General features: G+C 40.3%; 1 protein-coding gene across 6 annotated transcripts in view; it reads right to left on the bottom strand.

Moving 5' to 3' along the window:
* The window catches only part of LOC144594470 (myosin-10), a 151,857-nt gene that overhangs the window by 63,634 nt on the left and 65,527 nt on the right, over window positions 1–22,696 (bottom strand). For 2 of the 6 annotated variants that reach the window (XM_078400986.1, XM_078400990.1), the window contains exons 6-10: window positions 21,327–21,356; window positions 18,795–18,815; window positions 13,824–13,916; window positions 3,343–3,406; window positions 1,011–1,109 (exon numbers count right to left, since the gene is read on the bottom strand). In XM_078400986.1, coding sequence (XP_078257112.1) covers window positions 1,011–1,109; window positions 3,343–3,406; window positions 13,824–13,916; window positions 18,795–18,815; window positions 21,327–21,356 — 307 coding nt within the window. Of the gene's footprint in view, window positions 1–1,010; window positions 1,110–3,342; window positions 3,407–13,823; window positions 13,920–18,794; window positions 18,816–21,326; window positions 21,357–22,696 lie in introns of all 6 variants that reach the window. The other 4 variants (XM_078400989.1, XM_078400991.1, XM_078400987.1 and 1 more) reach the window with 3 other exon arrangements.

A 22,696-nucleotide genomic window follows, 5' to 3' on the forward strand; every position in this document is an offset into this window, starting at 1 on the left:
TTTTAGAGACACAACATGGCCCTTCAGCCCACCCATCGCTGGTCGCCCATTCACATTAGTTCTATATTATCCCTCTTTCTCATCAACTTCCTACACATTAGGGGCAATTTTAGAGACCAATTATTTTACAAACCCACATGTCTTTGGGAAGTGGGAGGAAACCGAAGCACCCGGAGGAAATCCACGCGATCACAGGGAGAACATGAAAACTCCACACAGACAGCACCAGAGGTCAGAATCAAATGTGGGTCTCTGGTGCTGTGAGGCTGCAGCTCTACCTGTTGTGCCACTGCGATATCCTCTTAAGTAGTTGAAAGGTTATTGAGACTAACAGAAACTGCTACAGTACGGACAGAATTAAATCTTGTCTTTCTGGTCAATGTTTCAATCCATTGAGCATTTCTAAATTGATACTTAAAATGCAAAATAATCATTCTACCACGTCCAGAAAGTTTAATAGACTAGGCATTTGACCGAAGTGACAAACAGTTGCAAAACTGTATTCCCTTAGCATTGAGACAATAGGTAAACTCAAAAGCATTCCAGGTCTCTCAAAGCAGCCAAAATATTTGCATTATAAAAATTAAGTACTGATACTTTCCACATTGTTCAGGAAATTTTGCACTCATCAACAATGGATAACATCAAATCTAATTTTAGCAAAAATTGGAAAAGTTCCAACTTATGTACTTTACAACCACATCAGAGACCAAAACCTTAAATGAAGTCAAGATCAATCCCAGATGTCCGTTTGCCAATGAAGTTTGGAAAGAATTATTCGGTTTATGTTCTTCAGCATGCCTGACCTTCATTTTCTAACCCATCACTGTATGGATGAAGAAAAGCTACACGATATTTAAACTCTTCTGCATCCAAACTGAATGCATACAGCTGGAGTTTTTGTGGCTGTTTTGACGAGTTAGTGGGTGATGGATGAAAGGTGAAGTTGATAGTGTGGCAAGGTTGTTTGCAAGAGAATACACTCAATGTTTATTATTGAATTGACTTACATTTAAGATGTTCTCCAGCTCCACAGAGTAGTTGATAGAAGATGTGGAATGTCCGTTCGTCCTTTGCCTGGCGTATTGCACGGGACTTTTCCAGAAGATCTTGCGAAAGTCAAGTCTAATCACCAAATCATTTGCAATGACTTAAACATGTTGATCAGCTAATTCAATCAAAATGCCTCTGTTTCTGTAGGTGTACTCTTTAAGTGCACAGAAAATCTTAATTAATCATAGTTTTTCAAACAATGCTGGATGAGAAGAGTTTTGAATCTATATACTAAAACTCTCGTTTGTTTGTTTGTTTGTTTGTTTGTTTGTTTGTTCCTGAACTACAGCCAAAATGGTACAAGATAGCGCGACAATTTTAGGCCCACCTTACTCACCGTCGTCCCTTTGGTGCTAATGAAAGAAGTTTCATTGAAATCGGTGTTATATATTTAAAGTTATTCACATTTTAAAGTTTAAATCTATCTCCTAGGGAGGGAGGGGGGAGGATAAGGGAGGGGGGGGAGGAAGGGGGAGGGGAAAGGGGGAAGAGGGAGGGGAGGGAAGGAGGATGGGAGAGGGGGTAGGGGAGGGAGGGGGAAGAGGGAGGGGAGGGAAGGAGGGAGGAGGAGGAGGAGGGGGGAGGGGCTACGGGGAGAGGGGGAGGGAGAGGGAGAGGGTGCTGCACCAATGCAGGAGAGGTTTGGGCCCAACGGGTCCACTTGGTCTAGTATATTATGAAGAACAGTTATCACCATAAAAATGTGTACTTTGGATGTTAGGTCAACCTATAAACAACTTGTTACTTAGAAAAGGAGATACGAGGGAGAATATGGTGAATTTAAAGCTTCACCAGTATTTAAGTAGTAAGGAAATTGGGCCCAAATTGACCAGAGTTTTCCCAACCCAGTGAGAGTTTATTTGCAATTAAAAATTGTTATCTCTCTGCCAACAAATAATGCTCAAACATTTGACCAGATTGACCTAATTATAAAAGGTTACACGTCCCTTTGGCTTGAATAGTTTCTACATACCAAATTATATGGCTTCATAAATTTCATAACTGCATATTTTGAGCAACTAAACAATAGAATCCTTTGTTGATGCGGATGACATACCCACGTATAAAGTCGGACCACCACTTCACTTTCTATCAATGGCTAAAAGAAGTTAAACCAAAACGTAGTTAGTATGCAATAAAAGTAATTAAAATTGAGAATAACCAGATCATTTACTCAACCGTGAAACACAGCACAAATAAGGATTTTTCAGATTGAATGAGACCCCAAAAGCTAATTTTGCCCAAAGATTTGAATAAAACTCAACTTGTATCGGAATGATCTGAGACTGCTACAACCATCTTTTCAGGAGTGCAGTCCAAAACTTAAGTTGTGATAGAAATGTTATTTTACACCTCATTTCCTCTTTTGGTTTATTCATAGGTTTGCCTGAAATTTACATCAGCCACGGAAACAGTTTTGCAAATTTACTCCAAAAAGGAATTTGAACATATTGCATCTTCCATTAACTTTCTTTGCTTCCGAAGCAAATCAATCCAGCTTCTCTATGTTACACAATCCCACATCGCAAGCATTACTCCAGCAAACCTTTGAAGGGTCTCGCGCTACCTCGTCTTTCCAATTGATGGTACGTAGAATTGATCATGATACTTCACTGAGACTTAAATCAGCATTGAAGAGCCTAATGATAACCCTCTTGCTTTTGTACTCAACAAACCTCGTACAATTGTCTTTTTCAACTCATTGTGATTGTGCATATAAACTTATGAGAGGCATAGATTCGTTAGAACCTTTTCTCAGGATGGAAATATCAACTGCCAGAGGGCCTAGCTTTCTGGTGAGAGGGGCAAAGTTTAAAGGAGATGTGTGAGGCAAGTTCTTTTTACATGGTAGGTGGTGAATGCTTGAAACACGTTACCAGGTGTCACGGAGGAAGCAGGTATAATAATGGCATTTAAGAGTCTTTTGGCAGAGAATGGTGAGATATTGAATATGTGCAGCAGTTAAGAGTTGGTTTTGGCATCATCTTTGGCACAGGCATGGTGGGCCGAAAAGGGTGTTCTGTGTTCTCTTCAGGTGATAGGATCTCAATGAAGCAAGGCAGAACTTGCTGCTGAGTTAACAACATGGTCATCTGACCACACAATGCATACCAAAAGGTACAGGGATATTTAAAGATTCCCACCCCATCATATTCGATACACTTCCAAATTCTAGTGCAAACAGCACAAAACATTCCTTATGCAAATATGGGCAAGACACCAGATTATTTTATGTTACATCTCAACATTACAAACACCCGCCCTAAAAGACAGCAGTGAAGAGGATACAAGTCTCAATGTTGGCCCCAACGATATAACCAGTGACATCAAAATTAATTCGGATGAATTTTCCCTGCAAGAGAAAAAGGGCATATTAGCAAAGTTACATGGTCTTCCTACTTTTGTCAATGTAGTAGAATTAGTCCCAAGTTTAGGTACATATATTTCACATACAAAAATCATTGATATTTCTGAAGATCCAAAATTAATCAGTTTGTTAACCAACTTCAAATACCCAAGTCAAGCCAATAAGGGAGACTAGCACAGAAAACTACTTAATGACACATAATGCTGGAGTAACTCAGCGAGTCAGACAGCTTCGTTGGAGCACGTGGATAGGTGACGTTTCTGGTTGGGACTCTTCTTCAGACTGATTGTAGTGGAAGAGGGAGGAGAGAAGAAAACTGGAAGAGAGGAGAGACAGAACAAAGTGTGGCAGGTAATAGGACGATACAGGCAAGTGGGGGGGGTTTGAAAGGCAAATGATTGGAACAAGGCCAGAGATTAGAGCAGATGGCGTGAGACAGACTGGTTGCAAACTGTGAAGCCAGAGGAAGGAATGTAGGAGGAAGTGGTGGGTGTGGGAGAGTAGGTGAGAGTCCTGGTGGGGCACAGGGGAGCGAAGACGGAGAGAAAGGGAAGATGGGCGGCTGTTAGAGGTCACCTAAAATTGGAGAATTCAATGATCATACCATTGGATTGTAAGCTACCCAAGCGGAATGTTTTCCTCTCAATGAGAAATACTTGTTTCACCTCATTAAAACCCAGGAAAAAGTATTGTCTTCAATCAAAATCTGACAAGTGAACAAGACTGCATACAAATGCGGAACGTAACGGCATGAGTGAACTGTCAAAGGGCTAAATACCGAGTAATCGTTAGCCACAAGACACACACTAAGATGGAATACAACGGCAGAAAAAACAAGCTTAACCCAGTAACAAAAAAAAAAGACCGTGCTGATGTAACTCAGTGGGTCAGGCAGCATGTCTGGAGAACAGGGATTGGGGGCATTTATGATCGGGGCCCTTCTTCACACTTCAATATGTAAAGTTTGTGACCTCCCCACCACTTCTCCTGACTCAAGTTTACCATATGTATGAGATTTTATTTTACTCTACAGATGCTCCTCGACTTACGATGCTTTGACTGACGATATTTCGACTTTACGATGGTGCAAAGGCGATACACATTCAGTAGAAACCGCACTTCGAATTTTGAATATTGATCTTTATCCAGACCAGCAGGCCTGCCCGCTGCTCAGACTGGCAGTGTCTTTTGCAGTATGATACTCCCTCGTGATGCTGTGCAACGGCAGCGAGCCGCAGCGCCCAGTCAGCCAGGGTTGGGAGCTGCCATAGCTATGTTTGGTAGTTGTTGGATTCTTGCTATTGAGGGCGTGCAGCGTAGGTTTACTAGGTTAATTCCCGGAATGGCGGGACTGTCATATGTTGAAAGACTGGAGCGACTAGGCTTGTACACACTGGAATTTAGAAGGATGAGAGGAGATCTTATCGAAACGTATAAGATTATTAAGGGGTTGGACACGTTAGAGGCAGGAAACATGTTCCCAATGTTGGGGGAGTCCAGAACAAGGGGCCACAGTTTAAGAATAAGGGGTAGGCCATTTAGAACTGAGATGAGGAAAAACGTTTTCAGTCAGAGAGTTGTGAATCTGTGGAATTCTCTGCCTCAGAAGGCAGTGGAGGCCAATTCTCTGAATGCATTCAAGAGAGAGCTAGATAGAGCTCTTAAGGATAGCGGAGTCAGGGGGTATGGGGAGAAGGCAGGAACGGGGTACTGATTGAGAATGATCAGCCATGATCACATTGAATGGCGGTGCTGGCTCGAAGGGCCGAATGGCCTCCTCCTGCACCTATTGTCTATTGGTAGGTTAGGTGTATTAATACATTTTCGACTTACGATATTTTCGATTTACGATGGGTTTATCGGAACATAATCCCATCGTAAGTCGAGGAGCACCTGTAGTGGAATTCTGTGAACAACAGCAAATTAAAATAACATTTTTTGAATCCAAATTAGTGATACAACATTCACTTCTGACTTAAGCTATGTGATTTATAGTAATTCATTGAAAAACAGCTCAAATTGCTCTTTCACAAGTTTAAACTTCGTACGTGAAGCATAACATTTAAAAATTCTCCCACAAAATACTGCCAACATTAGTCTCAGCTCAGCATGTGAACATGTATCTGTTACTAATTTGTAGTCGTTGGGAGGGTTGAAGTCATATTGCTCCACTGTAACTGGATTGTTTTCCCTTCTGAACTTAAATCAAGAGCAACTCTGTATAGTTCCCAGAAGACGATGTTTAAAAGACTGCTTGACTGAGTGCTGTACAACAGTAATCTCAATGGGGCATTTGCGAGAGGGGAGAAGAGATAAAGCAAATAAAGAATAAGGATGCAAGTGCATAAGGGGAAGGAAAGAACTAAGATGCAAATATGAAAGGCTGAATGAATATCAACCACGCACAAATGCATTGTGACAATTTAATTTTTAAATGAACATTGCTTTACTAATTTTTTTTAATCCAATCTCCTCCACTCTATTCAGTGGAGAAACAAATCTACGTTCCCAAGCTGCAATGTTTCAAGCTGTGGCAATGATTTTTTTAGTAAGATGCACAGCTTAAAACAAGGCATCTTTTCAATAATCCTTCCTCAAATATTTTTTGTTGCAAATTCAGCAGTAAAGGTCACCCAGAAAGAATGCTCAAGCAGTTGCCCGAATGGAAATCCAGCCAAATTCAGCGTAAATCACTAAACACCTACATAAGCCACACTCTCAAGCACAGCTTAAAATTAAAATTTCCAAGTGATGCCAGAATGCTGAGCCACTAAAAAGAGAGATTTCAACTTATCCATTAAGATTCCTTTGTAAACTTTGAAAATATTCTTACACGATAATCATTTTCTGAACTGCTGTCTACCCAAACTATAAAATCTTAGAGGATGCTACATGCAAATATCTTTGCCAGTCTGAGCCTCTTGTTACCTGGGGCCACTGCTTTAAGATAAGTGGACATTTGTGCTTGCTCCAGTTTCATTCAGAATCCAGTCTTAAAAGCATTTTTTCCATTCAATATGCTTCATTCCTCTAGTTTCATGGCTAATATTTGTGGGTGCCCCGTTCTGGGGCATCAATTCCACTGATGTTCCTACTTTAATGCTTTAATTAAGCAGCCAAAATATCTAAACTTTCTTTTCAGTATCAGGTTTCACAGAAAAGCTGAAGCCATCAGCCTCCAGAAGTGTTCTGAATAACCTCGTGCATCTTCACATTTTGTTTTTCTTCGTCAAAAAACTGAATTGGTCCGTTGAAATAAAGCACAATGATTTGAGTTTTAGTTTATGGCTTCTAGACGAGAAAGTTAATAGAGGGATACACGTGTCCTATCTTCTACAGGGGTGACGCGCCCCTTACGTAAGCAGCTCCACTCCATCTGGTTATTATTACCAAGCACACAGCTAAGGATTTGTGAAAGGAAAGGATTTCTGGTTTCCTCTCAAGATCAAGTGTTGAAATCCCGACTGACAAACCTCATAGTTGGCTAAGAACATGATTAAGGGAACGAGGAACACAAGATAGTTGTGGTCATTCATTTTAACAGTTGCGATACTAGGCCATTATCCAAGTACCCACTGAACTTGTTAAAACCACATCTCGTAATATCTGTTCCCAGATTTTTGTACTCTGCAACAGATTATGTAGCATGACATTCCTTTGGTATTCTAATATTTGACATTCCAATGATCAAACCATTTTACTGCAGAATTTCCCAATTTATTAGAGTTTTGTATTTCCAGCACACACGTTTCCACTTTAAATTCTTTGTTCAGGTTACAAAATGTGACAATCACAGTAAGTGCAAGAACTCCAAGGGTTAACCCATAATTCTTCTTCATTCGAATAGACATTTCTTCTGTTGCCGAATAACTCAACTTTCTCTTTTTTTGGTCTATAATTTAGTTTTCAAGATGAAATTTCAATACTAATTAGGTACATGTGATACTAAAGGATGAATACTCAACCTTTGTTTGGAATAGGCATTGATAATCGTCTTAGTTTAAATCTGAATCAAATTTAACATGTATAAATGTAATAAAAATAATCCCTGCACTTTTAAGGTGCATTTCTAAAAACCGCATTGTGAATGATGCAATTGTTAGGAAATTAAAGAATTCAGTCTTTTGACAGTTTGTCAATGAAAATTTAATTTGTGCAAAATATGACAAGGAGCCTATTCACAGAAAATCATTGAATTACTCAGCCCAGAAACAGGCTCTTTGGCTCAATGTGCCCATCCCAAATATCAAACATCTGCCTACACTAATCTGACACTCATCCTATTCTTCATCTTGCAATCCCATCAACTAGTTTTTCCTTCCCACTCATCTTCCTACATGAGCGGCAAGTTACAGTAATCAAGTAACCTACAAGGCCACATGTTGGCAGATTAACTAACTTGCATGTGGAAGGAAGTCAGAGCAGTTACATGGAGGAACCCATGGAATTACAGAGTGTACATGCAAACTACACGTCAACATTGGGATCAAATGTCGTCAGTCATCAGTCTGAAGGGTCCTGACCCCAAATAACATTGGGATCAAATGTGTGACCTGTTCAGCATTTTGTCCATTATCTATAATTCTCTTACTGAGCCTCCCATTCCTTATCATCTGCCTCTGCACTGAGATACTGCAGTGGTCAGTAAACTTTGGAACTGAGGCAGGGCTGACCACTGCGGTATCTCAGTGCAGAGGCAGAATGATAAGGAATGGGAGGCTCAGTAAGAGAATTAAAGATAATGGACAAAATGCTGAACAGGTCACGCAGCACAAGTGGAAATAAACAGCTAATCCATCAGAGACACAAGAGGCTGCTGATGCTGGAATCCCAAGTTGTAAAAATAAAAAGAAACTGCAGGAAGAACTCTGGTCTGGCCGCACCTGTGGAGGGAAATGGACATGTTATTTGGGGTCAGGACCCTTCAGACTGATAACAGACGACATTTTGGTGCGGGATGCTTCTTCAGTTCGAAGGGCCCCAATCCGAAACATCATCTGTCCATCTCCCTCTACTGTTGCTGCCTGACCTGCTGAGTTCCTCTAGCACTTTGTTTTTACTCAATCCTTCATCAGAAATAGAAAGAATGAGAATACAAGTTAAACTTGGAAATGATGGGGGGAGATGTAGTTACCACCAGGGAACCTCTCTGATAGGGAGGCCCGGGTTGCCCAGACGAATCCACTGTACAAGGAGTCACCTGGATGATGCATGACAGTAGACACAAAATGCTGGAGTAACTCAGCGGGTCTGGCAGCATCACCGGACCAAAGGAATGGGGGATGTTTCGGGTTGGAACCCTTTTTTAGAGTGAAAGATAAAGTAGTGCCAGCTCCGAAATAGCTCAGTTGGGGGAGTGTTAGACTGGAGACCCGAGGATCCCGGGATCATTCACGGGTTTCGGCAATTTTGAGATTTGCTCTCTCAGAGCGAAGAAGGGTTCCGACCCGAAACATCACCTAATCCTTTTCTCCAGAGATGCTGCTTGACCTACTAAGTTACTCCAGAATTTTGTGTCCATCTTTGGTATATACCGACATCTGCAGTTCCTTCCGATACACGTGATGTATAATGAGGGCTGCTTGAGAGAAAAAAAGCAGAGGGATATGTAAAAGCTGTAAAGTGTAGGTCAGAGCCGTTGCAGAGAACTGAAAACAAATGACATTGGAAATACTCAGGATGTGTCAATGGAATGAAAGAAAAAATTAGTTGATATCACAGATGGATATTGTTTCAGCAGAACTGGCTAGTTTTAATACTGAGAAAATGGGCTACCCAAAAATCACAGATCAATACAGACGGTTGCAAGGTGCCCAGAATGAAAATGGGAGCCATGCACGGGAATTGGAAGCGAGGTGGAGAATGAATCTGATATGTAACTGAAAGTAAAGAGCCATTTGCAGACTAAAGATGGCGCTGGCTCGAAGGGTCGAATGGCCTACTCCTGCACCTATTGTCTAAACAAAACGTGATCCTTAAAGCAGAGAGCGGATGAAGCAGCGGATAAATCCAATACTTTGGATTAGAAATGTTGAGGGGAAAGGGGACCGAGAGATTTGAAGGGAATGGCCCATTCAGGAGGCTGAAAGGGGGCAGTGTGTCTGGTTTTGGAATCAATTTAGGAAATTATGAAGTTGACCTCTTGAACATGGTAGTTGAGAGGATGGAAAGGAGAGACCAGGAAGTCTATCCTTGAGCCAAAAACAGCCAGCTGAAAGAACTCAGCAGGTTTTGCAGCATCTGCGGGGAATGGGAATTGGCGATATTGATGACATTTGGGGTCAGGACCCTTCAAACTTCATTCCGGGCCAAGGGCCCCCTTGGAGAATGGCCCCCGACCCAAAACGTCACCTATCCATGTTCTCCACAGATGCTGCCTGACCCGCCGAATTACTCCAGCACTTTGTGTCTTTTTTTGTAAGACAGCGTCTGCAGCTCCTCGTGTCTCTAAGAAAATAAGACAACAAGGTTGGGTCCAACTAGGTCAGGTGAGCTTTACCAATAAATGAGCTTAGGAGTGTGGGGTGGGACAGGGCCAACTGCCCACTGGCAGTAGGAAGCATACAGGTTGCACAGAATGTGGCTCCCCATTTAACACAAGGCTTCATTGTACACCATGGCTACCCAAGCTGAACCCAATAGGACCCAACTGTGTGTGGATCACGTACCAAATAATTTAAAGTCCTTGAGGTCATGTTAGGTTCAGAACAACCATGGTCCAAGTCAGAGCGGATCAGATTTTAATCCTTTGCTGAGCAGACACCAACCAGAAGCATAAATCAAACTTACAGCAACTTGAAAAAAATTCAACCAGATAAGCTGTTTCCAGTGATCCTGATTGGGGTATCCTGTCATGGATGGATGTTAGTTTTCTGTGCAGCACAAAGCAAGATATTTGCATTTATCTCTGTAATAGAACTTCAATCCACAACAAATGGACTCTGGTGGAATGTACTTTCACCAATGCTTGACTAGAAAAGTCAACAAGGGAAACCATGTCTGTTGTCCAACATAGAAACATAAAAATAGGTGCAGGAGTAGGCCATTCGGCCCTTCGAGCCAGCACTGGCATTCTGGCTGACCATCTAAAATCAGTACCCCGTTCCTGCTTTTTCCCCCATATCCCTTAATTCCTTTAGCCCTAAGAGCTAAATCTCTCTCTTGAAAACATTTTTCTAATTCTTTCAGCACTTAAAATATTTTGACTTTCAGTAATAAAACATTTACTATCTGGTTTCAGGACTGAAACCATCACTGGTTATTCAGATTTTCCCACTTAGCTTCTCTCCCAGTATAACTTAATATTTGAAATTTAAGCTTGGATCATGATACCAACTCCATCTGAACCTTAAATGAAAAGCAGAACAAATATCAAGTTTTTACATGGAAGACCTTATCAGACTCTATTTCAGAAATACAGCGTGGAAACAGTGCAGAGTCAATGCCGACCACATACACTAATACTATCCTATACACCAGGTACAATTCTACAGTTTTTACTGAAGCCAATTAACCTACAAACCTGTAGGTCTTTGGAGTGTGGGAGGAAACTGGAGCACCCAAAAAAAATCCATGTGGTCAAAGGGAGAACGTACAAAGTCCATACAGACATCACCTGTAGACTGGATCAAACCTGGGTCTCTGGTGCTGTAAGGCAGCAACGTTACCATTGTTGTACTGTGCCGTCCCGCCTCTGCAGTCTAAAAGCTTATGGCCAGAGACACAAGGGGTGGCACGGTGAAGCAGCATTAGAGCTGCTGCCTTACAGCTTCAGAGACCAGGGTTCAATCCTGACTACAGGTGGCGTCTGTATAGAACTTGTACGTTCTTCCCGTGACCGCCTAAGTTTGCTCCAGCTCCAGTTTCCTCCCACACTCCAAAGACACAAAGGTTTGTAAGTTAATTGGGTTTGGTAAAGATTGTAAATTGCTCCTAGTTTGTAGGATAGTGCAAGTGTATGGGGTGATCGCTGGTCGGCGTGGACTCAGTGGGCCGAAGGGCCTGTTCCCGTGCTGTATCTCAAACTAAAAACAAGGCTTTCTACTTTTAAAGTACTAACAATATTCCTTGGTTTTACAAATAAACAATGTGGATTACAGAACAACAGTCTGAAAATATGAAAATAACTTGCAGATGTACCGTTTTGGATGAAGCATTTCAAAATTTGGCTGCGGGGTCTTTTTGCATTTCACACTTCTGAAGCTATTGGTTCAATTACTCTGGAATCAGTGTTTCAGCCTTGAACATTTTCTTAAGTAAACAAATGGTTTTTCTAATCCAAAACTCCAAATATGGCAAAGATTGGTTGAATTCAAGTTTGGCTTTTGCAACGTGGGTTATTAATTTCAGTCTAAAGTCAGTCATATTGATGTTCATCAGCCAAGCACTGCCACGTGATTAAAATCACTGATTTGCTCCCTCAAAGTTGGATGCAAAGATATTGTTGGCTTCTCCACAAAGCTAAAGTACATTCTAATCTTCTTTGGTATTTGATCATTCAGGTACAGAGCATACGAAATCTGCAAATAACTAGAGAATTATACACTATTTAATTTACCAATTTAACCATCCATTTTTACATTACTTGCCTATGCCTAAAAGTAGTGTTCTATAAATACCAGCACTATTGCGCAAAGGTTATTTTGTTTTGCATCCAGAGTCAATCCCTTTCACCTAATCTTAAAAAAAATTATATTAGTACAGTCTGGTGAGCTATGCCTTAATGGCAAAAAAATTAAGTTCTTCTAAAAAAATAAATTATTTTCTTCTGGTTCATGTCATTTTGAATCCACATCATGTATCAATTGCAGTCAATATAGCAGGAACGTTATGTCCAAGTCTTTCAATTAAACTGTTAAGTAAACATTAAAGTAGTGGCATGCTCTAATTATCCCTCCCTTTGAACATGCATTTTAGTTCACATTCTTGGGACCAAACAAGATGAGCCAGGAACTAAAATCTCCCCCTCTGCCCATACAAGCCATATTAGGCCAGAGAACATAGATTTGATATTAAAACTACACAGGTAAGTGAAGCCCAACTAGATATCAAAATTTAGACCACAGCCAAGACCGCAAGATATTGCAGAGTTGTGAACGTAGCCCAGTCCATCATGCAAACCAAACTCCCTTCCAATGACTCCATCTACACTTCACGCTGCCTCGACAAGGCCATCAGCATAAAAGGACCAGTCTCAACCTGGTCACTCCCTCTTCTCTCCTAAAATCTTGCCCGATATGAGAAGTTTGAAAACATATACCTCCAGATTCAGGGACAGTTTCTTCCCAGCTGGTATAATGCAACTGAACAGTTCTTTCACCAGCTACAGTGTGGCCTGACCTATCTGCCTCATTGGAAACCTTTGAACTATCTTTGGTTCAATAACTAAAGTAAAGATATAGTTTAGATCTTGACTTTACCTTGCACGAAATGTTGCATCTTTTATCCTTATCTGCACACTGTGGACAGCTTGATTGTAATCATGTACAGTCTTTTCTTTTACTGGATAGCATACAACAAAAATAGCTTTCCACTGTACTTTGGTAGACGTGACAATAAATTAAACTGAAGACAAGTTCTCAAAACAGGCCAGGACACAAATTTAAGATTAGCTATGTGATTGACAACTTACTCAACTGCAGCTTTAGTTTTCCTCCTAGAATTTTAAAGATCTTAACGGTTTTTGACCTTTTTTTGTTCCTTTAAGATCCTCCCTAAAACTTACAAATTTGACTTAATGGCCTTGCATTCCTTGTGATACATTCCATCTTAAAATCATTCATTAATACTTCATGAAGTGGCTCAATACGTTCTGCTATTTAAAAGGGTGTCGTACAAATGACTGCATACTCAATCATTAAATACTACATTGTACAATGTTTGCTGTATATTTCAACGGATTTTAAAAATGACACTTGGCAGACCATTAATAATACTGAAACAAAAACGTTCTTAGCCGCACCTTTAGGCTAATGGGTGAATTATATCTACATTGGCAAAAGAATTTGGAAAAATAAATCTGTCTTTGTCAAGTTGAGACCAGCGCTGGACAAACAAGCACTTAGATTTGCAGCTCGCTGCTTGCGTTAGAAAATGACAGGTTGCAGGTCAATGTGGCAGCTGATCTGGAATCAAGTTTCCAAAGTGATATTGAAAATCCAAACTTTGAAACTTTGCTTCCGTCTGAATGAAGGACCGAATCCAAAAATACATGCCACGCCCATTTCTTTCTTTGCTACACATTTTCTACCTTCCCTTCTCAAATCTCAGTGCTCCCTCAGCACTGCACTGATACATCAATCTTGATGGTTTGTGCCCTGTCTGAACCAATAAAATACACATACAAGATATTATGGAGCGATGAAAAGTGGGTCACCCTCAAAAGGTGACCCAGTTTACTTACAAAACGTGAAGAATTGTCGTTTTTCACAGTTTTGGCATTGCCAAACGATTCTAGTATAGGGTTTGCTTGCAGAAGCTGTCTCTCGAGTTCTCCCTTCAAAGAAGTAAAAGAGAAAGAATTTATATCCACCAAATAAAGAACAAGAACAACACAATCACGGTGGTCCAAATATCTGCACAACAGAAATTAGTGAGAGACGTAGATTTTTGCAGCTTTCGAAGCATTTCAATGTAAATCGAAAATGGTTGAGCCCAGCACCTGATAGAAGCAACATGCAGAAGCAAAGTTAATGTTACTGAAACTAACTGCATTGCAGTCAGGGAAAGTGAAGCTTTTCAGATATGCACACAAGTTAGATATGAAAGCTACAAGAATAGATAAGAGTATTTTTTAAATTGTAGAACAAGATACTTGCTCTGCACTGCTTCTGGTGCAACTGGTGCAGTAGTTCTCAACATCCATTGCAAGCCCACCGACTCCCACCGAAACCCCGACTTCACTTTGTATCCCTTGTCTCCTGCAAGCATTATTTCATTCTCTCAGCTCCTTCATCTATGTTGTATTTGCTCCAATGATAAGACTCTCCATATTTGCAACGAATGTTTCAATCTTGGAGCAAACACGACATAGATGGAGGGTAGAACTGGGAGAATGGAATAGTCCTGTGAAATGTCTTCCTTTCTGTTACCACAATGATAAAGGGCTTCTTCTCCATTAACACAGCCCTTTCATCCATTTTACGCGCTTGTGCTCTTACCCCCTCTCATAAGGGAGGGTAGGGTTCATCAATGTCAACCCCACCAGCCTTCACATTCAACAAATCTTCTCCACAATTTCTGCCACCTTCTAAGATTCCAGATAATCTTCTCCCCCCCTTGACCCCTTACAGCATTTCACATGGACTGTTCCCTACACGACTCTCCGATTCACTGTTATTCCCACCAATCACTCCCTTTCTTAAAACACTTCATCTCACAAACATACATTTTTTAAATTCTTCCCGTTCCCATTATCTAGAGAATCAAAATCTTTCCAGGTGAAGCAGCAATTCACTTGCACCTTTCCCCAATGTAGTGTACCAGATTAGGAATGTCTGACATACATAGCCTGTGCAAAATAGGCATTTAGGAAACTGGCCACATGATTTGCTAGCAGTGGGACGTGCCATGTGGGAACAGCTGTATTTCCGACTTGCCAACTGTTCGGGTCAGGAACAGTTCATAGGAACAAAACCTTGCCCTAACCTAGGGACAACTGGTATTGCTTCTGACATTCACAATGTGGTGGCCACTACATTGGAGAATACAAATGCAGATTGGGTTATCATGTTGCTGAACACCTGCATTGAATCGGCATGGGAAACCAGTGTTTCCTGTGGCCTGCGACGTTAATTTCCCAACACAATGACCCATTGGTCTGTGTCCACCTGTACTGTCACACTGAGGCCCAACATTAGGTTGAGCATTTCAAGGCAGCACAGTGGTGCAGCAAGTAGAGCCACTACCTCACAGCACCAGAGACCCGGGATCAATCTTGACCTTGGATTCTGTCTGTATGGAGTTTGTACGTTCTCGCTGTGACTGCGGGTGACTTCCGGGTGCTCTGGTTTCCTCCCACATTCCAAAGACGTGCGAGTTTGTAGGTTAATTGGCCTTTTTAAATTGCCCCTAGTGTGTAGGGAGTGGATGAGAAAGTGGGTTAACATGGAACTACGTAGTGTGAACGTGTGATTGATGATCACCATGGACTCGGTGGGCTGAAGGCTCTGTTTCCATACTGTATCTCTAAACTAAACCTCTGGGCACATTATAACCATCTGAACTCATTGAATTCGGGTACTTCAGATAACTTGATTTCTCCTTCCATCTTAGTCCTTTAATATAAGCTCAGCTTGGTTTTTCTACCTTCCTATTTATTCTATGGAGTGGAGAACCAAATTGATAGTCGCTAGTGGGTTCAGTAGCTTGACTGGGCATTGACCAAAGACCAATTAAATCTAGTTGGCTGGAATAAACAAGTTTTTGCAACATGATTTCTACCCCAAAAAAAATCTGCTTGTGCTTCAATATTTATTTCGCATTCTATCAACTAAATAGCACTTTGATATACCTGTGACAATGGATCCATACTGGAGACAATCAGGATGCAAAAGGGCTTGCTGCAGAAAAGTTGAGTGCGAGCGATCACCCATTTAGACAGAGGGGGAAGAATTATTTATTTCAAGCTAAATATTCAAAGAATTTTGGGCCAAGCAAATAGTGGGATCACAGGGATCAGGCAGGGAAGTGGAAATGGAAACAAGATCAGATCATCCATGATCTCACTGAACAGCAGAGCGGGCTCGTACAGCCGTATGGCCAAATCATACTACGTATTTCAATAGTTCCTAATGTATTTCCCTCCCTCATTCGTGCCATATATTATCGGTTCATCAGAATGGATCAAAATCCTCAACCTTAGCAATCAATAAAATCATGGCATTAAATTCATTAAAAATACCTGTAAACTCAGTCATTATCCATTGGTGTTGTTTGTAGATCCACATACTTGCAAAGTTAAACCCAGGGCCCACTGCAAGTTTTTCTACACAATATGAATCTATGTACACGTATAAACATAAGTATCAGTCATTGACAGACCACTTGTGCCTTATGGGTCTGTGCTGTGAATTGTTCATTTAGAGCAGAGTCTTGGTTTACATTGCTACACCTTGCACTTTGAACACTAAATCATAACCTGCAAGTACCAATACAATCAATTGTAGGGGAAATTGAGTATGAAGGAGGGGCCACTGCTGGACCCGTTATGTCATCCAGTGGAAGTCAATGCCTTTAACCCTCGGATAATGAAAGCTTGGGAATGAACAGCATTCCCTTATCATATTCCTGTGTTTGGGGTGAGGTCTGGTCAGAGTCTACTGACCCTAGCTTGGGTCATGGGAACAGCATTCCCACCAGTCTGAGCATGTCCAGGACAGGAAGTAAGATTGCTAAAGATAGACACAAAATGCTGTTTTAACTCAGTGGGACAGGCAGCATCTCTGGAGAGAAGGAATAGGTGATGTTTTGGGTCTCAACCCGAAACATCCACCCATTGCTTCTCTCCAGAAATGCTGCCTGTCCCACTGAGATACTCCAGCATTTTGTGTCTATCTTCAGTGTAAACCAGCATCTGCAGTTATTTCCTACACAAGCAAGATTACTGCTTGTACTTCTGAATCCTATCAACTCATGCATTTTCAGCAACAGCTGCCCGCACAGATTTTCCCTCTTGGATCAGCTAGAACATTCATTTGCAACGGGTAAAGAGGACACATCGTCAGTGACTGAAGCGGATGAGTCTATATTAGGTGACACAATGAATTGTGAGAAATACCTAGCATTCAGCTGAACATTTTGCATTTAGTTCAATTGAAGTTCCAAATGGCCTAACAATAGTAATTGCGCATGATCTTTCTCACGCGTCTTCAAACTTCAAATAAGTTTCAAACCAGATTGTCCATGTGTGAATCTTGAGCCTCAATCTGATTTTCAAAAACAACTGCAGCCGTTAAACTACTCCAATATTATTACAAATAATACCTAAATTTGCAAATTACCACAGTACTTCACTGCCACAAATGGCGATTCATTTTACCTTCCTTGTCAGGCTTTGACTGAAATCAAAATCCGGACTAATAATCTTGAAATGACATCAAACCCAACATACTTAGTAATATAATCTTTAAATTTATCTTCTCAAATAACTAGTATAAGAGGACACTAAATTTAGCAAGTAAATTTCAAGTGTGAAGACATTTCTCATCTTGACAGCTGCAAATACTTTCTGGAAAGATTTAGTTAAAACCAATATATTACAGTGAACAATGCATCTTCCTTATTTTTCACATCATGGAGTAGAACAAAGATCTAAATATCTAGGAAGAAGAAAGCGTGCAGTTGAGGTCAGTGTCAAAGAGAGAGTTGCAGTGAAACAAAGCTGCATCTCCTCGAGCTGCCCTAGCTGATTCTGTAACATGACTTTGTCCTCTCAGAAACGCAGCAGGTTTAATGAAGGTTGCCGCATGACAAGAACTTTCGAGAGCAGATGAATTTCATAATAAAACTTGGGCTAAGTATCTGGGGGGAAAGATGCCCTTCACATGTAATCCCTTAGTCTGCAGTGGCACAAATATTTAGTACATCCAGATTCACATCTCGGAAGAGCAGTTAAAATTATTCCCGTGCTCGTATTCTCCAGAAGGAAGCGATTGTAACAAACACGCAAGGCCTTTGAGGAACATGGAGAAGTATCTTCTAAAAGCATTATCAAGCAAATTCCTAACATACTGCACCAGTGACTACTTTCCACATGTTTTGCAGAAAGGGGCATATCAAGTTCCTGTCTGCCATTACGAGAAGACATTTAAAATCAAGATTTTACAGCTAGGGCCCCTAACATCCCTAATTGAGTTAGAAAACTGCAGAATGCATTCAATAAAGCTGTTCCAAGATATATGCTAGAAAATCAGCACACTTCAAAGTAAAACTACACACTTCAAATGTGTGAAAGCATTTTAAACTGTTACCCCAATCTTAAAATCCACCAAGACAGAATACCAGATGGGATACAAAAATTCAGCTTTAAAGTAGTCAGGACAAACTAGGATAAACAATTTGGGGCAAAACGCTAGACATCATTTTCGTTTGATAAACGTTTTAGAAACTAGGCAGCAATTCCATAATGAAGAAAAAAGACCAGGGTTGCTTCAGCTTCAGCAGATAAAGCAGTAAAATCATGCAAAGTAAAGCAAAGAGGGATAAGACATGATCAAGAATTGATGCTATTGCTTGCTGCAAGATAAATTCTCGGAGGCAAAATATCTTGCCAGTTGCAAAAACAATAGCATCCTGTTTCTTGTGCCCATTGTGAGGTTAAATTTAAAATTACCGGAGTTATAATTAACAGGGATTAAAACTACATGCTACTCACATACAACATTGATGTTCCACTCTGTAGTCAATGGGCCGAAACAGAATGCATACCAAAATAAAAATGTTAGTGACATGAAAATACAGCTTTACTTCAACTACTTTAGATCTATACCAGAGACCAGAAGCAGGGTGATTTTAAATGCAAAATGACACAATATGCATGAAATTTAATAAAATATGGCACTCAATTTACAAATTTTGCCCATTTTAAATTCTGCTTTTAAAACATCTTTTCATGGCTCAATAAAGTAAAACAATCAAAAAATGAATCTGATCAGCACTACGTATACAGGAATTTCAATTGGCTTAAAGAACTAATGAACTAATTATGTCTACCGTAAGAATGTTTAAATCCCCAAATCACCAATTTTACACATTAAATATTCTTAAGCACGCCCCCTCATAAAGAAAACAGTAATTAGCTTGAATTATAGGGACTTTTATTATTTTCCTTTTATGATCTCTTCCACTTCAAAATTCTGCCCTCCCTGCCCACCACTGAATGATTAAACATATTATTTTATCAAACCTGAATAGTCCTCTCCATAGTTCTAATGCACTATCACAGCATCTATGATGTTATGTTTCCCAAATAAAGAGTTGATATCGTCTTTAATATAGGAAAATATCCCAAGAAATATTATCGCAAAAGTGCAAATAGACAGGTTGAAAACTAAGTTTAACATATTTGTACAGACAAAGAAAATATCAGGTGGTGGTTTTCTTGATTGCCTGAAAATATATACTTTCAGTCTCTTAATGAAAGAAAATTTTAGGTTTTCCATGGTGGAAAAGTGAGGAATGGGAGCAATTGCAAGACAAGCCAGAGATAAATTGAAGATCTTGTAGGTTATAGGGCTAAAGGAAAAAGTGACTGGACTGGCACTTCAAACAGTAGGATGATGATTTTAAGGGAAAATAGGATTTTGGTGAACTGGAAATTAAAGCAAACCAACAAGTTTATTTTACATGTCACATGTAGCGAGGTACAGTGAAAAGCCTTTGTTGCGAGCTAACCACTAAGCAGAAAGATAATACACGAATACAATCGAGCCATCCAGTTCAGATAGAGGATAAATGGAATAACGTGACTAACGTTTAGCGCAAGATAAAGTCCAGTAAAGTCCAATCAAAGATAGTCCAAGGGTCCCCAAGTAGGTGATAGTAGCTCGGGACTGTTCTCTAGTTGTTGGTAGAATGGTTCAGTTGCCTGATAACAGCTGTGAAGAAACAGTCCCTGAATCTGGAGGCATGTATTTTCACATTGGGGGGGAATTGGACAAATAGAACGTTGTGGAGTATTGGCGGTGGGCACAACATTTGGATAATCTCAGGTTTGAGGTGGAAAAGCAAGAGATAGTGATGAAGCAACCTGAAGAACAGTGCAATAAACAGAATGTATAAAAACGATACACACAAAAGCTGGAGTAACTCAGCGGGACAGGCAGCATCTCGTTTCGAGTCAAGACCCTTCTTCAGACTAGTGATCTCGACCCTCAACGTCACCCATTGCTTCTCTCCAGAGATGCTGCCTGCCCAGCTGAGTTACTCCAGCTTTTTGTGTATCTTCGGTTTAAACCAGCATCTGCAGTTCCTTCCTGCAAAATTTATAAAAAGGTGGACAAATGAAGCAGGTTTCAGCAACAGATCAGATTTCAGTAGAATTTGGATTACAACCAGAGGGATTTTACAGAGATTTTTACCCAAGTGAACTATTTAGAACCTTGTTACATGCTCAAATAACCAACCTTTACACCTTTTAACACCTAACTGTAGGGATGCCACGCTAACCATTTCAAACATCAAATTATTTGATCTATTACCAATTGGCAACGAACCTGGGAAATGCGAAAATAATTAATAAACACCCACTGAAAGTTTATGAGGACAACATATTTTTCAGCCAAACACAGGCAAATCTCCAATAAGATGTTTTGATTTCTAGAGATGAATAGGACATCCATCAAAAGATCAGACTCAACAGTGGGAAAGGTTGATTTCACATATTGGCCAAATAATAATTTCTCCTCAAGGTAGAATTACTATTGAAATAATAATCCTTTCTTTTCCTTTGGGACAAATCTACTAGTGTGCCACAAAAGTCATTCTTCTAAACCTTCAGATTGCTCTCTACACTAATATATTGTGGCCAAAATTATGCAATATCCGACAAGAAATTTCATACAAATATAATTCAAGCGAAGCAGAAAATATTCCTATGAAACATCTTAAGTATTCAACTTTCGCCTTCATTGATACATTGTTCAAAATGAGTCGGAAAATTGAACAGTGAAAGGTCCATTTATAAAATTGTTACAAGCGATATAACATGCAAATCTGCTCAATTCACATTAAGAAAACAAGTATTGCATTGTGAAAAGTTGCCGATTGACTTCTTTCAAGAGCTCCGAGTAATTGCAAATGAAAAGGACTTGCGCAAAGACGATTCAGAATATTAAATGTAATCAAACAGGAAAAGCTGTCAATTACATGCTGCAAATATTTAAACTGAACCGCATTCAACACTTGCCTGATGTTTCACTGGTTTAGGCGATTCGAGCTGCTTGTCGCAAACAAATTAAATAGCATTGTTAGGAAATACACACGCCAACGTCAAAAAGGTATAAACTTCAAAACAGGTGGGAACATCTAGTCAAAATCTATGGAGCAAGCATTTTAATTATGCACAAGCATATTTTGCTGAAGGAATTAAAAGTCCTGAGGAACAAAATTAATTCATAAAGTGATCACCACCATGAAATAGAGTGCAAGGTCATTTCAGTCTTCGAGTTCCATGAAAATAATCTTTCCCTTTAATCCAAAAAGGAATTTATTTGACACTGGGCTGCTACAACAGGTGCCAAGCTTTGCATTGCAAGAATTTTAGCAGCACAAAGGTAACTTTCAGGCAACAACAATCTTGAAGAGAATGCAATTTAAACTTGTTTACACTACATAATGAATGGAAATCTTAAAATATTTTAATAATTAAAATGCAGATTTTTATCTGGGCAGGTATAAAAGCAACTTGGATGTTTTGTGACCTGTCAAATAAGATTTAAGCAATTAAACAACTGCAGATGGAGAAATTTTTAAAATGCTGTTCGAAAACCCATTTGAACTGGGGCAGAGCGAAAGCAGGCACTATAAACAATCGTTCTCTCTCCTTCACAGTTCTGGTGGCAGGTCTTCAAGCTGAAGTGTTAACTGTTTCCCCCCCCACCATTAAACAAAAGTGATGCTAGTTTGAGAAACGGAAGTGTTCATAGAATTGGAACATATATATTTGGGCAAACAGACAAGAGCTTTGAGGGGGTCAAACTCGGCCGTTTGACAAGCTATGCCTTCCTCAATGTGGGTGTAGACTCAAAACTGGTCCTAAAAGGGATTATTTTACTGATAGTAGACAACTGAATATAGGTCTTTTGCCAATGCCGCCGAATGGAGCAGTCACTGGCTGTGGCTGAAAAGAAGAGATGCTGTCTGGGTTGCCACGTGACCATCTAGAGGCTAACCATAAGACACACACCCAGGTCTGATCACCCTGTGGTGGGCCTGCCTCGACTGAGGGTGTCTTGTGATAAACAGCCAAAACACCCAGTGACGTCGAGGTACATAACTGAAGATGTGTCTGAATGTTAGCACCTAGTGGTCGCCCCCAAGAACAACACCAGTCAATTGTAGTGCAAACCTATCTAGTGATTGTAACATCCAGTCCTACTAATCAATCTTTATAATGCCGTTTGTTTCACTTTGTGTGCAAGGAATTGGAAGGAATAGACTTAAAGGGCTTGCAATGGTCTTGCTAAAAAGGACTCGCAATATTTTAAGCCATAAATGTTCTTGAGGGAAAAACCTGGTCTCTGGAGGCAGTCACTCAGCATGACTGGTTCGGGGGTA

This window comes from Rhinoraja longicauda, chromosome 6, assembly GCF_053455715.1.
Source record: "Rhinoraja longicauda isolate Sanriku21f chromosome 6, sRhiLon1.1, whole genome shotgun sequence".
In the NCBI taxonomy this organism is placed as follows: Eukaryota; Metazoa; Chordata; class Chondrichthyes; order Rajiformes; family Arhynchobatidae; genus Rhinoraja; species Rhinoraja longicauda.